At 39.7% G+C, this 13504-nt stretch overlaps 4 gene segments (V, D, J or C); 3 read left to right on the forward strand and 1 right to left on the reverse strand.

Annotated features, from left to right (window-relative positions):
- Window positions 1-1694: 1694 nt before the first annotated feature.
- LOC118565262 lies at window positions 1695-2246 on the forward strand. The segment is given in 2 exon segments: window positions 1695-1781; window positions 1879-2246. Coding segments are annotated over 2 exon segments (402 nt in total).
- Window positions 2247-4830: 2584 nt separating this feature from the next.
- LOC118565269 lies at window positions 4831-5488 on the forward strand. The segment is given in 2 exon segments: window positions 4831-5000; window positions 5181-5488. Coding segments are annotated over 2 exon segments (360 nt in total).
- An 851-nt stretch (window positions 5489-6339) lies between these two features.
- On the reverse strand, window positions 6340-7689 carry LOC118565272 (the record flags this gene model as incomplete). The annotated part of the segment is given in 2 exon segments: window positions 6340-6771; window positions 7650-7689. Coding segments are annotated over 2 exon segments (372 nt in total), but the record flags the coding sequence as incomplete, so codon positions are not given.
- A 2712-nt stretch (window positions 7690-10401) lies between these two features.
- On the forward strand, window positions 10402-10961 carry LOC118565263. The segment is given in 2 exon segments: window positions 10402-10488; window positions 10586-10961. Coding segments are annotated over 2 exon segments (402 nt in total).
- Window positions 10962-13504: the final 2543 nt, after the last annotated feature.

Below are 13504 nucleotides of genomic sequence, written 5' to 3' on the forward strand. Positions count from 1 at the left end.
GGATGGATTTTTTTGAGGAGACAAAAACAGATGAAATAAATGGAAGAGACATAGTCCTTATCAACACATAATTGTTTTACTAAAAGATTGTTGAACCAAATCATCAGATCCAAGGCCAGACAGAGGAGCGTGGCCTTCCCATCCTGCAGCTCCTCAAAGGAGGGGGGCAGCAGCATCAGGGGTGGGAGGACTGGACCCACTGAGGGAGGAGACAGGTGAGCATCATTAATGAACTTTGGTGACATCCAGGATTCAGAGCTGAGCTAAAGCTTTCAGTCTGATAAATATCACTTTAAAACACATTCTAAATGTTGGCTTCATCGTAGTGACATAATTGTTCAGAAAATATGACTCAGTGATTAAAATAAAATTCCAACCTCTTACAGCCAGAATTAGAGTTAAATTTTTTTTTTTTTTTTTTTGCTATCAGGTAGATCCTTCCAATATTTCAGTGAAGATTCTTCATTAGAATGTAACACACACAATAAACAAATTAACATAATCAAATCCATCTTGACATCACTTAAACCATAAGATCTTCCAAAACCATCTTTGTATGAAATGTAACGCAAAAAATGCAATATAAATTCATATAAAAGCTTATCACAAACTGGAGATAGTCAATATTTTTAATGATGACAGCAGAGATCTTGATATTCAAACTTGACATGGAGTTGTGTTTAAACAACAAAAAAAGAGAGTATTTAATAAAAGATAGGTTAGTGACAAGCAAACAAAGCAGCTGATAACTGGAGCGGCTGAAGGCAGGAGTGAAGAAGCACATAGCGTCTGACTTTGACCAGCTGTTACAGAGAGGACCACACTTGACCAGCAGCTGCTGATAAGTTCCCAGTGAGGCAGAGCGAGACACAGAGGATCCAGGAGTAACCTTTACCAGGCGGTGCACAGAAGCAGCAGCTCAACAAACTAGAGAGGTCTGAGCGAGAGCAGGTCTGAGGGAAAACCAGGTAGCACAACAGGAAGAACTGTGGGGACCAATGTGTGCAGACAGTGGGACCAGACGAGAAGTTCCAGCTGGGAGCGGACCAGTGAGGCAGGTATATGTAGCCAGAGCAACAGGTGGAATGACTTGAAGGTAATTAGTGGCAGCAGGTGGAAGTGATGATGGTGCTGAGTGGTGGCTGGGAGCTAACTGAGCTGAGTGCAGAATGCAGAGAATGGAGATGATCAGTTCCAAAACAAGTCCAAGCAAAAACCCAAATAATGACACAATTTCTATGTAACTCAGCTGTCGGACATTACTTTTATAAACCTAATTTTATCATTCATTTCATTTTACCATCAAGTCTAATTTTCCATTTCCAGAATCAACTATAGAATAAAACTGGTGTTTTGAGATCTGAAAATTGAAATTTGTCAAACTATATTACAATTTGTCAGATTAGTCTTATTTCAAATGCTTGCATGTTTATCGTTATAAGCAAACAGTCCAAAGCAACAAAAAACAAACAAGTTTAAAAAATTACAATAAAACATTTCCAGTCAGTTCCTACATAAACAAATTAATTCATAAATAAAACCTCCTCATCATCACCCTGATCCCAGTTCCTGCTGGAGTCAGTCAGAGCATTTCCATAGAGAGCCACTTTGCATCAGCAGCACCATGCTCCAGTGCTCTGGGAGAGTTTATAGTCCTGAGAGTTGATCACTGGAGGACTGACAGCTGTCCTTCATCACAACAGAAGACACAGAAATCCTCCTCATCAAAAACATGACTTTGATCTGCGTCCTCATCTGGACTCTCCTCTGCTTCACTCAGGGTGAGGAAAATCATTTTTCTGTCAGGTGAAAATCATCTGGAGTGTAGCTGAGTTTCTCCTCACCATCTCATGTCCAGTGTTTCTTCTCTCTCCTCAGGGTCTGAGGGACAAAATGTTGTTGTGACTCAACCAGCAGCCAAATCAGTGCAGCTCAGTCAGACTGTCACTATTGACTGTAAGGCCAGTAGGGCACTTTCAGCATCTGATTGTAGCTCTGGGTCACAAGTCTGCCTGGCCTGGTACCATCAGAAACCTGGAGAAGCTCCTAAAGCTCTGATCCGCTACACATCATCCAGATTGTCAGGAATCTCCTCCAGATTCAGTGGAAGTGGAGCAGGGAATAGATTAGACTTCACTCTGACCATCAGTGGAGTCCAGGCTGAAGATGCTGGAGTTTATTACTGTCAGAGTTATCACTGGATCAACAGTCAGAGCGTGTTCACACAGTGAAAAATCATCGTACAAAAACCTCCCTCAGTCTGACTGAACAGAAACTGAACTTTGTTCTGCAGCTGGAATCTGCAGCAGACACTGATACAGTTCACTGAACAAACACAATGAACCCACACATCATTTAAAGGTATACTATGCAACCGGGGTTGATTTTCCAGCGAGGCTCCCCCCAGAGGGCGAAAGTAAAAGTGCACTGTCGTAAAGATGCTCAGCTGTTCTGGTTCTCCGTCAAGCCAGGCGCGGTTGGTTTGAGCTTAGCAGACAGGCGAACGCAACGAAAAGTGGAAAAAACGGCAGTACAATGACTTATGGGCCTTTCAGACAGGCTGCGACGACCGCACTGCTGCGCTGTGAAACCCATTCTTTTCAATGGCTTGCGCCGCGCCAGGGCGGTTTATCGCTGCGTCGAGCAAAGCGCAAGCACAGCGCAGCGCACCGCTTCGCGCGCCGCGCTCAAAGTTCAACTATGTTGAACTTTAAGCGCGGCGCGCCGTGACGAATGCACGCGTGGCCAATAGAAACCGGGCCATCAGCTGGAAAGACCAGGAAGCAAAATGGAGGAAAAGCTTATACTGTGTGTGTCTGAATTCCCCGAACTATATGACACAAGTTTGCGACTGTACAGGGACATCGGGAGGAAAGCTGTAGCATGGAAACACATTTCACACACACACACACACACACATGCCTCTGCTGCTTTTTAGTAGCACACATCATACTTTTTTTTTTTTTTTTAAATATACAGCCCCAAGTAGACCTGGAACCGGTCGCTGTGAAAACGGAGCTCTTTCACAAGCCGGAACTCCCCAAGCTGCTCTCTGGACCTGAAGGTTTCGTGCACCCACAGCCTCTTCCTCCTTGCTGCTCTTTTTCTTCGAACTAGCAGGGCTAGTGCTATCGCTTGCTTCTTACATATTTGCTGCTGACCAAAAGCTGGAACAACAAACAAATGACTAGACCCGGCAACCCAGCCGGCGCAGCGCAGCGCAGCGCAAATGCGCTGAACCCCGCGGCCAGCGCAGCGCAAATCGCTTCCTATCTGAAAGGCCCATAACACAGTGAAGGTATGAACATCAAGCTTCCCGCAGCGCTATCTTGGCGAGGCGGCCGCCGCGCCAAGCCGCGGCCGCCGCGGTAGCGTCTCGCCAACATAAAAAAAATAAAATAAATAATAATAATAATAATAAAACTCAATATGCTTGCATGTTTATTTGACGTTAACACGCGGTTCTTTGTTGTTGCTTTCGCGCGTGCATATAGTGAATGGCAGGGCAAAAATACATGGAGTTCTCGCCATAAAGCGAGACTTCTGTGTGTGCGGGCCGTGAGCTCTTGCAATTGCAAGTACGGTATTTCCCCCACAGACCCCCAGGGCGGCCGAGAAAACCTTTGTTCGACCTGAAATGACTCATTTAATCATCCAAAACGGTATGGAACACATTAATTAACTGAAAAATGTTGCATAGTATGCCTTTAAATTCATCAAGTGTTATTAACATTCAAACTATAAGAAATAAAAGGTGTGGTCTTTTCAATCTTTAGATAGTTGAGGAAGCTCTTACTTTTAGAAAATATTGGAATATATTTTTCAGTCAACTCTTTTTCTTTAAATTGTGAGGACAAAAAAACAAAACACCAGCAGTAAAGCTTGTTTAATCCTTTTGTTCCACCTTTAAAACCCAATGAACTTTTGCATTAAAATAGACATTTAAATGAGATAATCAGTTCTAATCCAACTGATATCTATGATCTTGCTAAGGTCTAGGAGTTTCTTTAATGTTTTGGTAATCATTTGGTAAGAAAGGGCATTTAATATTAACTCTGAAGAGAACATAAGCACTGATGAGAGAAACGTGTTTCATTTCACAAGATTAAAGAAGGCTGATAAAACTAATATTATAGAGGTTTTGAGTCATTTAAAATCCAATAAGTTTTAGTCCAAAATATAGCTGATTAAAGAAAAATTAAAACCAAAGACTACAAAATGTTGATATAAGATAACCTGCTATAACATCCATAAGAAGTTCAGCGGCTTTTTTTGTGGTCGCCCACAGTTAATGAATTGATGAAGTTTTCTGATATTATAATAAATATCCAAATAATTTTATTACCTGCTCTTGGATTCTTTTAAAACCAGATTAGTACTCATGGCAAAATATTTAAAGAGATTCATTAGGAAAGACAAGATGATCTGGTCAAAATATTATTTTTACATTATGTAAAAGGGAGCCCTGCAACAGACTGGCGACCTGTCCAAGGTGTACCCCGCCCCTCGCCATGTGAACGCTGGAGATAGGCACCAGCAACCCCGTGACCCCATGAGGGGTTAAGGGGGTCAGGAAATGGATGGATGTAAAAGGGAGAATAATAAATAGGGATGAAAACATAGAAATCTAAAAGAAACAGGATACAAACTATACACATATTAAAGGATAAATTACCAAAGACATGAAACACCAAATCATTTAACAAGAATAAAATATATTGAATTGCTTCAAGTTTATTAATAATGGAGCTTTAATAAAACTTTTAATAGTTCCTCCTACAAACTTTCTGGTCTGTTTGAGGAGGAAAGCTGCTGCTAGTTGAGCTCCATGTGACTGACTCTGTGTGTTTGCATATGTGTCCTGCCTCTCTGCTCCCAGCTGTTAAGAGGTCAGTGTTGATCAGTGGCTGTCCAGGCCTTTCAGAGCCACTGACACACCAGCAGCACAATGATGATGTCACTGACTCTACTGCTGACCACCCTGGGGCTCCTGCTTCATGGTGAGACTCTCTGCTCAGAACTGCTTCTAGGAAGAAATCAGCTTCAGGACAATTCGAATTCTGCCATCATGGAGAAATACTGAAACAGGATGCTGATGCTTTCTTTCATCTGTTCACAGATTATCAATCATTTGTGATCAAACATCATTTGTCTCAATTGCTGTTTTTCATGTTTTCCAGGTTCATCAGGAGACACCATCCTGACTCAGAGTCCTGGATCTCAGTCTGTTTCTTCAGGACAGACCGTCTCCATCAGATGTAAAACCAGTTCTACTGTTTACAGCAACCTCCATTGGTACCTTCAGAAACCATCAGAAGCTCCTAAACTCCTGATTTATTTAGCTACATCTCGTCAGTCTGGAGTTCCAGCTCGTTTCAGTGGAAGTAGATCTGGTTCTGACTACACTCTGACCATCAGTGGAGTTCAGGCTGAAGATTCAGGAGTTTATTACTGTCAGCAGGGTGATAACACACCGTTCACACAGTGATAGAACGTCGTACAAAAACCTCCCTCAGCTGGAGAGGAACTGATCTGAATCCACAGCTGCTCTGAAACTGAAACACTAAAAGCTTCCACAAAATGTTTATTTGTTTACAAATATATTTTTATTACTAATTAGGTATTTTATTGTTTTTTTCTGTTTAGGTAAAAATAAAAAAATAAAATTGTTTCCAATTGTCGAACCATTAATTATCCAAGAAAATGATAAGTAATCCTTTGTTGAATTATCCATCTGCTATATTCATTTTTTCCTTTTTGTCAGATCGTATTATTTCAGAATAAGAAAGTATGATGTGTTAGGAACGATTTTAAAGGAATTACAAATAAGTAACACAAAATCCATGTGGTAACTTATTGCAGTCAACAAATGTTCAACAGCAAGTCAAAAAATTCAAACCTGCTTTTTAAAAAAACTGTTAGGAGTTCAAAGTTGATCAGTGGCTGTTCAGGCCATTCAGAACTACTGACATTTTAATAAGATTATTGAAACTGATTCATTTTGTTTAATGCTTTCATTATTTTAATTAGCCATGACCATTTATTTTTAAATGAACTTTTCCTTCTGTTGATAGCAGCATGGCAGCAATTCTATGTTGTTTTTTTAAATCTATAAGTTACCAAAGTAATGTGTCTGATTCAAGAAAGATAATTTCTGATTAACATAAATATTTTACAATAAAGATGTCAATCCTAGTCTCTGGATGGATAATAAAATAATGATTTATGACATGAAAATAAAAATCAGTGACTTCAAACTAACTTTTAAGCTCATTAATAAAGTAGGTGGAGACCAGGAGTTGATGAGTAAATCTTTATTATTGAATAGTGACCAACATGACAAAGCAAAGATGACTGAGTGAGTATAGAGAATAATCAGGAGAGAAAAAGTGAGAGCAGTCACAGATTAAAGCCAATATCAGTGTCTCAGAGAGTGCGGTCAGGACTGGGAACACTGGTCTCTCCTCAGCGTCTGTGTGACTGCAGTCTGGGAGCCCTGGGTGGCCTCACAGGTCACAGAGCCCACCTTCCTCCACTGGTCTGCAGGGAGCCTCAGGGTGCTGCTCCAGCTGTAGAGGCCGTCCTTCTGCAGCACCCCGGGGCTCCTGCTCTGCTCCCAGCTGCTGCTGCTGCTGCTGCTGTCGTCCACCTTCCAGGACAGACTCCAGTCTGAGGGGAAGCCCTTGTTGGCCAGACACATGAGGGTGGCCTTCCCCTGCTGCAGCTCCTCACTGGAGGGGGGCAGCACCGTCAGGGTGGGACGGGCATCACCTAGGAGACACCAATCAGGTTAGAGGACAGGAACTAGAATCTAACAACAGTCATTTTCAACTCTTGTCCTGTTAGAGTTGATTTTCTCCATAAAGAAGTTTCTGACAGATGTCTTTCTGCTCTAACAGCCACTCAGCTCACGCTCTGTTTCACTTCCTTTTCAAAATTGTTCATGCATATCAGCTCAGGAAGACTCAGAATACAGTTTGAACTAAAATGTATCAGTACTGACTCACAACCAGTATATTGCGTTTTTACCTAATATTCAAAATAACTTTGGTTTTAATTTTCTTTTAAAATGGAATAAATATTTGTTTACAGTTCTATTTATCACTTAGTAAAACATCTTAGAAATTTAAACTGTTCAGAAGCTCTGATCAATATCAGAAGTTTTCTCATGTCTGTTATCAGTACTTTAAGATTATGCTTCAAATAACTTAGAAACAAAAGGTTTATTCTTGGACAACTGATCCTTATTGTCATAACGATTACTCTACAAATTGTTAACATTTTACTTCCAGTGTTGCTTTAAACTTTAACCTCTGTTTTATGGTCTTATTTAAAACACAGTATAATAAAATGATGAAAACAAAGATATAGTTTCTACTTTAAACAGGACACACAGCTATAACTAGAAAACATCCAAACATTCACAGAGGCTGATTCCACGACCCAAAGTCCTCCACAGACATACAAACTGACTGAGCTGCTGTACAGAAACCTTTGACTGCAGAGAGACACAGTTTTCATACATTTTCAGACTAAACTAAACTGTCACCCTCAGATTATCCACCAAAATTATCACGATTTAGTCTCATCCTTTATCAAAGTGAGATATAGATAATTATTACTGAATAAAAGCTTTTACTGTGACTTACTTCCAAACTCCAGTCTGGTTCCTCCACCAAACGTGTACCACAGTGATACAAACTCATTGAGCCGCCGTACAAAAACCTCTGACTCTTAGAGACACGGCTCTCTGACTTTAGACTAAACTAAACCTACTATTTAGATAAAACACCTATAAATTCTGTCTTTGTTTCACCCTTAAGCAGAACCTAATTGTCTACAAATTTAGATTTCAGATTTTAGTTCACAGAATGACTTCTTTATTTTTCTAAATGTTCTGTTTGTTTGAAACAAAAAATATGCATAATTTTTCCTGGTTTTATTTGAAAACAATATATCCAAAACAAGAAATTTGATTATAAAAGAGTAGCTTTAAATTTGACTTACTTCCAACATCCAGTCTGGTTCCTCCACCAAAAGTCCACCACAGTGATACAAACTCATTGAGCCGCCGTACAAAAACCTCTGACTGTAGAGAGACACGGCTCACTCGCTTTCATGAAAACAAACTTCATCAATAAAATCTGCTGCCTCTGTCATATTCAGATCTTCTAAACCTAGATGTAAGACAATCATAATTATATATTATGAATCATTATTATTAATTCATACTTTCATTTACAGCACATAGAATTATAAATAATGTTAACATTTTTTATCTTCTCAAAAACTTTATTGTATATCAACAGTTGTTAGTCTAAGGAAAAGAGTTTAGATTAATAATTTAATAAATTACTACTATTAAACTACTTTTCAATGCAATGCAGCCTCACAGGGACACAGTGTCCTTTTCAGAGCTCGGTCATAAGCCTGGATAAATGCAGAGAATTGCATTAGGAAGGACATCCAGCATAAACTTTTTCCACATTTACCATGTAAGACAATAACATGATCTTTATACCGGATTGATTGAGAACAGGGTGAACAACGACCACTATTGATGCTGGTGGAAATTGGCCTACTCTTGGTCAGTCTATGACTGAGAGTAGGGACTTTAAATTGAGTTCTCCTACATGTTGATATAATTAGGGATGATCAGAAAGTAGGTGGACAGTCATCCAATGGCGTGGCTGTAGGCTTTTGGCATGCTGAGGTGAGTGATCCTTCATCAGGGCACACAGAGCGTCTGCATGCATGATTAACTGATTTACATTGGTGCAACAGTGTAATAGCGCTGGTGTCGAAACTTTTGCAGTTTCATGTACAGTATATGCAGTTTACATAGCATCTCAGAACTAATTTTAATGGAATTGTAATGATCTCAGCACTGATGCCGGTCTAATTCAGCCTCTCCACATACCTGCCCAGTTTCCAATTCCCTCTGCAATCAGCGTTCACCAGTTCCATCTGTTCCCACCACTATATCAACAGCCCTCAGATCAGCCATCAGTGCCAGAGTATCCTCAAGCCAGTGTGGTAAGAATATTCCAGCGTTCACCTGATTGCCTGTCTGTTACCGACCAGTTTTGTTCTCTGTCTCCGAGCCCGCCCGACCCTGTCCTGTCTCTGCCTGACCGCCTGGAAACTAGACCTGACCCGCCTCCCGTCTCTGAACCTGCCTGACTCCTCTCTGGACAAATCCCCTCGGACTGATTTCCTGTGAACCGGACCTTGACCCGCCTGTGAGTACCGAGCCTGACTAAGCCTTTAACTTCTGAGCCCTGCCTGATACTGGACCCAGACCGGACCCCGATCCCGCTCACGGATTGCCCCATTGGACTGCCCTCTGGATTCCGACCCCGGACTGTTTTCTGGATAAGGACACTGAAAGCCCCAGGCGTCGTCGGCCTGTCAGCTCATTCCCTTCGGCTCAGTCAACTCTGCCCCTCCGAACTCGGACCCCATAAGGTTAGTGCTCCTCCAATCCGCAACACTCCTAGTCACAGGGTTTGTTCATTGATAATAACCTGCTGTCCTCACACACAGGAGTTCCAGGCTAGATGCTGCCTGTTATCCCTATTGAGCTGTTTACCCATATAACAATAAACCAGACTCGAATGCCACTGACCTGTCTCATTGTCTTCTGGGTCTGCCTTTTCTGAGCATCACAGAAATATATTTACTCATTTATTCTTGGTTGCTTCCTTTAGCTAGTGGTCAAATTGCTTTTCTTTAAGATCAAATGTGTGGAAAGACATTACTCGAGCTTAGCCAGTGGATCTTTATGTGCCACTAAAATAAAGGTATTAGACACATATGATTTAATTTTACGTGGTGTGTTTCATCTTCATAATTCACAAAAATGACCTAAATGTTGCTACAACAAAATTTAAACGCCTTCAAAGATATTGGAGGTTTCCAAAGAATGTTTTAATAAGTAAAGTCAAATCTATAATTGCAAAACAGTGGAGGACTTTGGATGAAGTTTCTTCTGATTAGAACAAAATCTAAAATGATCTTTAAAGGTTCCATCCAACCTGTTTCACTGCCAGAGAGCCTTTCACAGTGATTCATACTTACTGAAACACCACTGAAAAAAAAATTTAAACTTTAGGGTGATATATGCTCTTGAAATTATATAATTTAACTACAAAGTAAACTTATAGAGGAGTAAAGTAACATTACCACAAAAACTAAATAGTGTAACAATTTGAAATATAAAGAGTAAATGGAAATATGTTAAAAGTGGAGATTGCTGAATCTCTTAAAGATCCCAGCTCCTACAGGAATCAGAGCATTTCCATAGAGAGCCACTTTGCATCAGCAGCACCATGCTCCAGTGCTCTGGGAGAGTTTATAGTCCTGAGAGTTGAACACTGGAGGACTGACAGCTGTCCTTCATCACAACAGAAGACACAGAAATCCTCCTCATCAAAAACATGACTTTGATCTGCGTCCTCATCTGGACTCTCCTCTGCTTCACTCAGGGTGAGGAAAATCATTTTTCTGTCAGGTGAAAATCATCTGGAGCGTAGCTGAGTTTCTCCTCACCATCTCATGTCCAGTGTTTCTTCTCTCTCCTCAGGGTCTGAGGGACAAAATGTTGTTGTGACTCAACCAGCAGCCAAATCAGTGCAGCTCAGTCAGACTGTTACTATTGACTGTAAGGCCAGTCAGGCGCTTAGAGCATCTCAATGTGGCACTTGGTCGCAGCTCTGCCTGTCCTGGTATCATCAGAGACCTGGAGAAGCTCCTAAAGCTCTGATCTATGTGACATCATCCAGATTCTCAGGAATCTCCTCCAGATTCAGTGGAAGTGGAGCAGGGAATGGATTAGACTTCACTCTGACCATCAGTGGAGTCCAGGCTGAAGATGCTGGAGTTTATTACTGTCAGAGTTATCATTACATCAACAGTCAGTGGTTGTTCACACAGTGAAAAATCATCGTACAAAAACCTCCCTCAGTCTGACTGAACAGAAACTGAACTTTGTTCTGCAGCTGGAATCTGCAGCAGACACTGATACAGTTCACTGAACACACACGTTAAAAACACACAGCATTTAAATTTATCAAGCGTAATTAACATTAAAACTATAACAAAAAAAGGTGTGGTCCTTTAAATCTTTAGATAGTTGAGGAAGCTCTAACTTTAAGAAAATATTGGAATATATTTTTCAGTCAACTCTTTTTATGTAAGTCGTGAGGACAAAAAAACAAAACAACACCAGCAGTAAAGCTTGTTTAATCCTTTTGTTCCACCTTTCAAACCCAATAAATAGACATTTAAATGAGAAAATTAGTTCTATCCATCCATCCATCCATTTTCTTAGCTGCTTAGTCCCTCATGGGGTCACGGGGGGGTAAAATTAGTTCTAGCCCAACTGATATCTAATGTCTTGCTAAGGTCTGGGAGTTTCTTTAATGTTTTGGTAATCATGTGGTAGGAATGGACATTTAAAATTAACCCTGAAGAGAACATAAGCACTGATGATTAAAAAAGGCTGATAAAACTAATTTTATAGAGGTTTTTAGTCATTTTTTAAAAAAATCTGATATGTTTTATTCCAAATATCTAGCTGATTAAAGAAAAATGAAAACCAAAGATTACAAAATGTTGATATAAGATAACCTGCTATAATTCTTCTAACATCCATATGAAGTCTAGCAGCTTATTTTGTTGTAGCCCACAGTTAATGAATTATACAGTTTTCTGATATTATAATTAATATCCAAATAATTTTAATACCTGCTCTTGGATTCTTTTAAAACCAGGTCAATACTCATGGCAGATGAACAAAACCATTTTTTTAAGAGATTTATTAGGAAAGACAAGATGATCTGGTCAAAAGATTATTTTTACATCGTGTGTGTCATCAGGTTACAAAAATCCCCAATTTTAGAATCTTGCTGTGTGAACCATGATAAGGTATAAAAGTACTGTCATGACCGTCTAGAGTGAGCACCCAGAAACAGACCGTAACAGAGATGAAGTGAATATTTCATTTTGGAGAGCTGGACTCAGAGTGAAAATGACATGTAGAAAAACAAAAATGAAGCATGAACGGATAGGGAAACAACCTGAGGGATCGAAAAGGAGGAACAAGTGATAAAAACATAAAACCAAACTGTGTAAATACAGGGAGGAGAGGGAGAGAGAAGGCACGAGGACCAGGTGGAGGAAATCAGCTGATAAGGATCACTCAGGTGAGGAAGATGAAGGCAATTAGAGAGCTGAGGGAGGGGGAGAATGATAGACAGGGAGGAAACACAGAAATCTAAAAGAAACAGTTATATGGGAATGATATAGAAAGAGCACATCAATTTAAATAGTTTGGGATCTGGTTTGATAAAAAGCTTACATGGGAAATACATGTAGACAAAATAGCGGAAAAGTGTAAAAGAATTCTAAATTTAAATTGAGATGCTTGAGTGGCAGGGAATGGGGTTCTGTTGAAAAGCCTTAAAAACTGTGTACATTGGACTAATATGATCAGTTCCTTATTATGGATGCATCATATAAAATTAAGCTTCAAAAACTTTATCAAGAAAATTAGATATTATTTAATATCAGGCTTTGAGACTTTGTTGTGGAGCTATGAAAGCAACTCTAGTTTCTGCGGTAAAGGTTGAGATGGATGAAATGCCGCTAGACCTTAGAAGATCACAACTAGCAATTACTGACTTGGCAAATCTTAAAGGTCATACCCAAAACCATCGTCCACACAGTGTCCTCAGACATTGTCAAAAAAAACAAAAAGCAAATAAATGCTTTTGGATGGGTAATTCAGAATAAAATTACTAATAAAGGAATGGCTAACTCTGAGATAGGATGTAATGAGGTGGACAAATACAGAAAATAAATATTCAGGATACATTTAAATCTTTACTGATGCTTGTAAAGTTATAAACAATATAGAAGGCATACCTTTTGTTTTCTAGATTTGGATGTTTGGATAAAGGAATGGCACATAAATGAACAATGTACACAGGAGAACTAACGGCAATTCTGACGGCATTAGGATGGGTTGAGGAAGTTAGAGAAAAGGAGGTCATAGTTTGCTCAGATTCAAGTAGCACACTAACAAGTATTCTACAAACACATTCAGATTAAAGACAATATATTACTGCAGATATAATTCAGTCAGCTTTCAGGATTAAAAATAATGGATCAGAAATCAGGCTAATGTGGGTTCCTGCACTTATTTTGACTGTAGAAATTGAGTTGGCTGACAGGTTTGCAAAAAGTGCAGCAAAGACAAGTATTGGAGACTTGAACGTGAAAAAAAGCAAACAAGAGATTAAGAATAAAGTTAAGGTCTATGTTAAGAAGAAATAGCAAGAGGAGTGGGACAAATAAGATAAGGCTAGATAATTTTTTACAGTATCCAATAGAACGTGGGTGAATTCAGGACATGTATCAAAATAAAGAAAGAAGAGAATATTCTATCAACGATGATATTTGGTGACACAGGACTAAATGCCACACTTTACAGTAACCAACA

Source organism: Fundulus heteroclitus, chromosome 13 (genome assembly GCF_011125445.2).
Source record: "Fundulus heteroclitus isolate FHET01 chromosome 13, MU-UCD_Fhet_4.1, whole genome shotgun sequence".
Classification (NCBI taxonomy): domain Eukaryota; kingdom Metazoa; phylum Chordata; class Actinopteri; order Cyprinodontiformes; family Fundulidae; genus Fundulus; species Fundulus heteroclitus.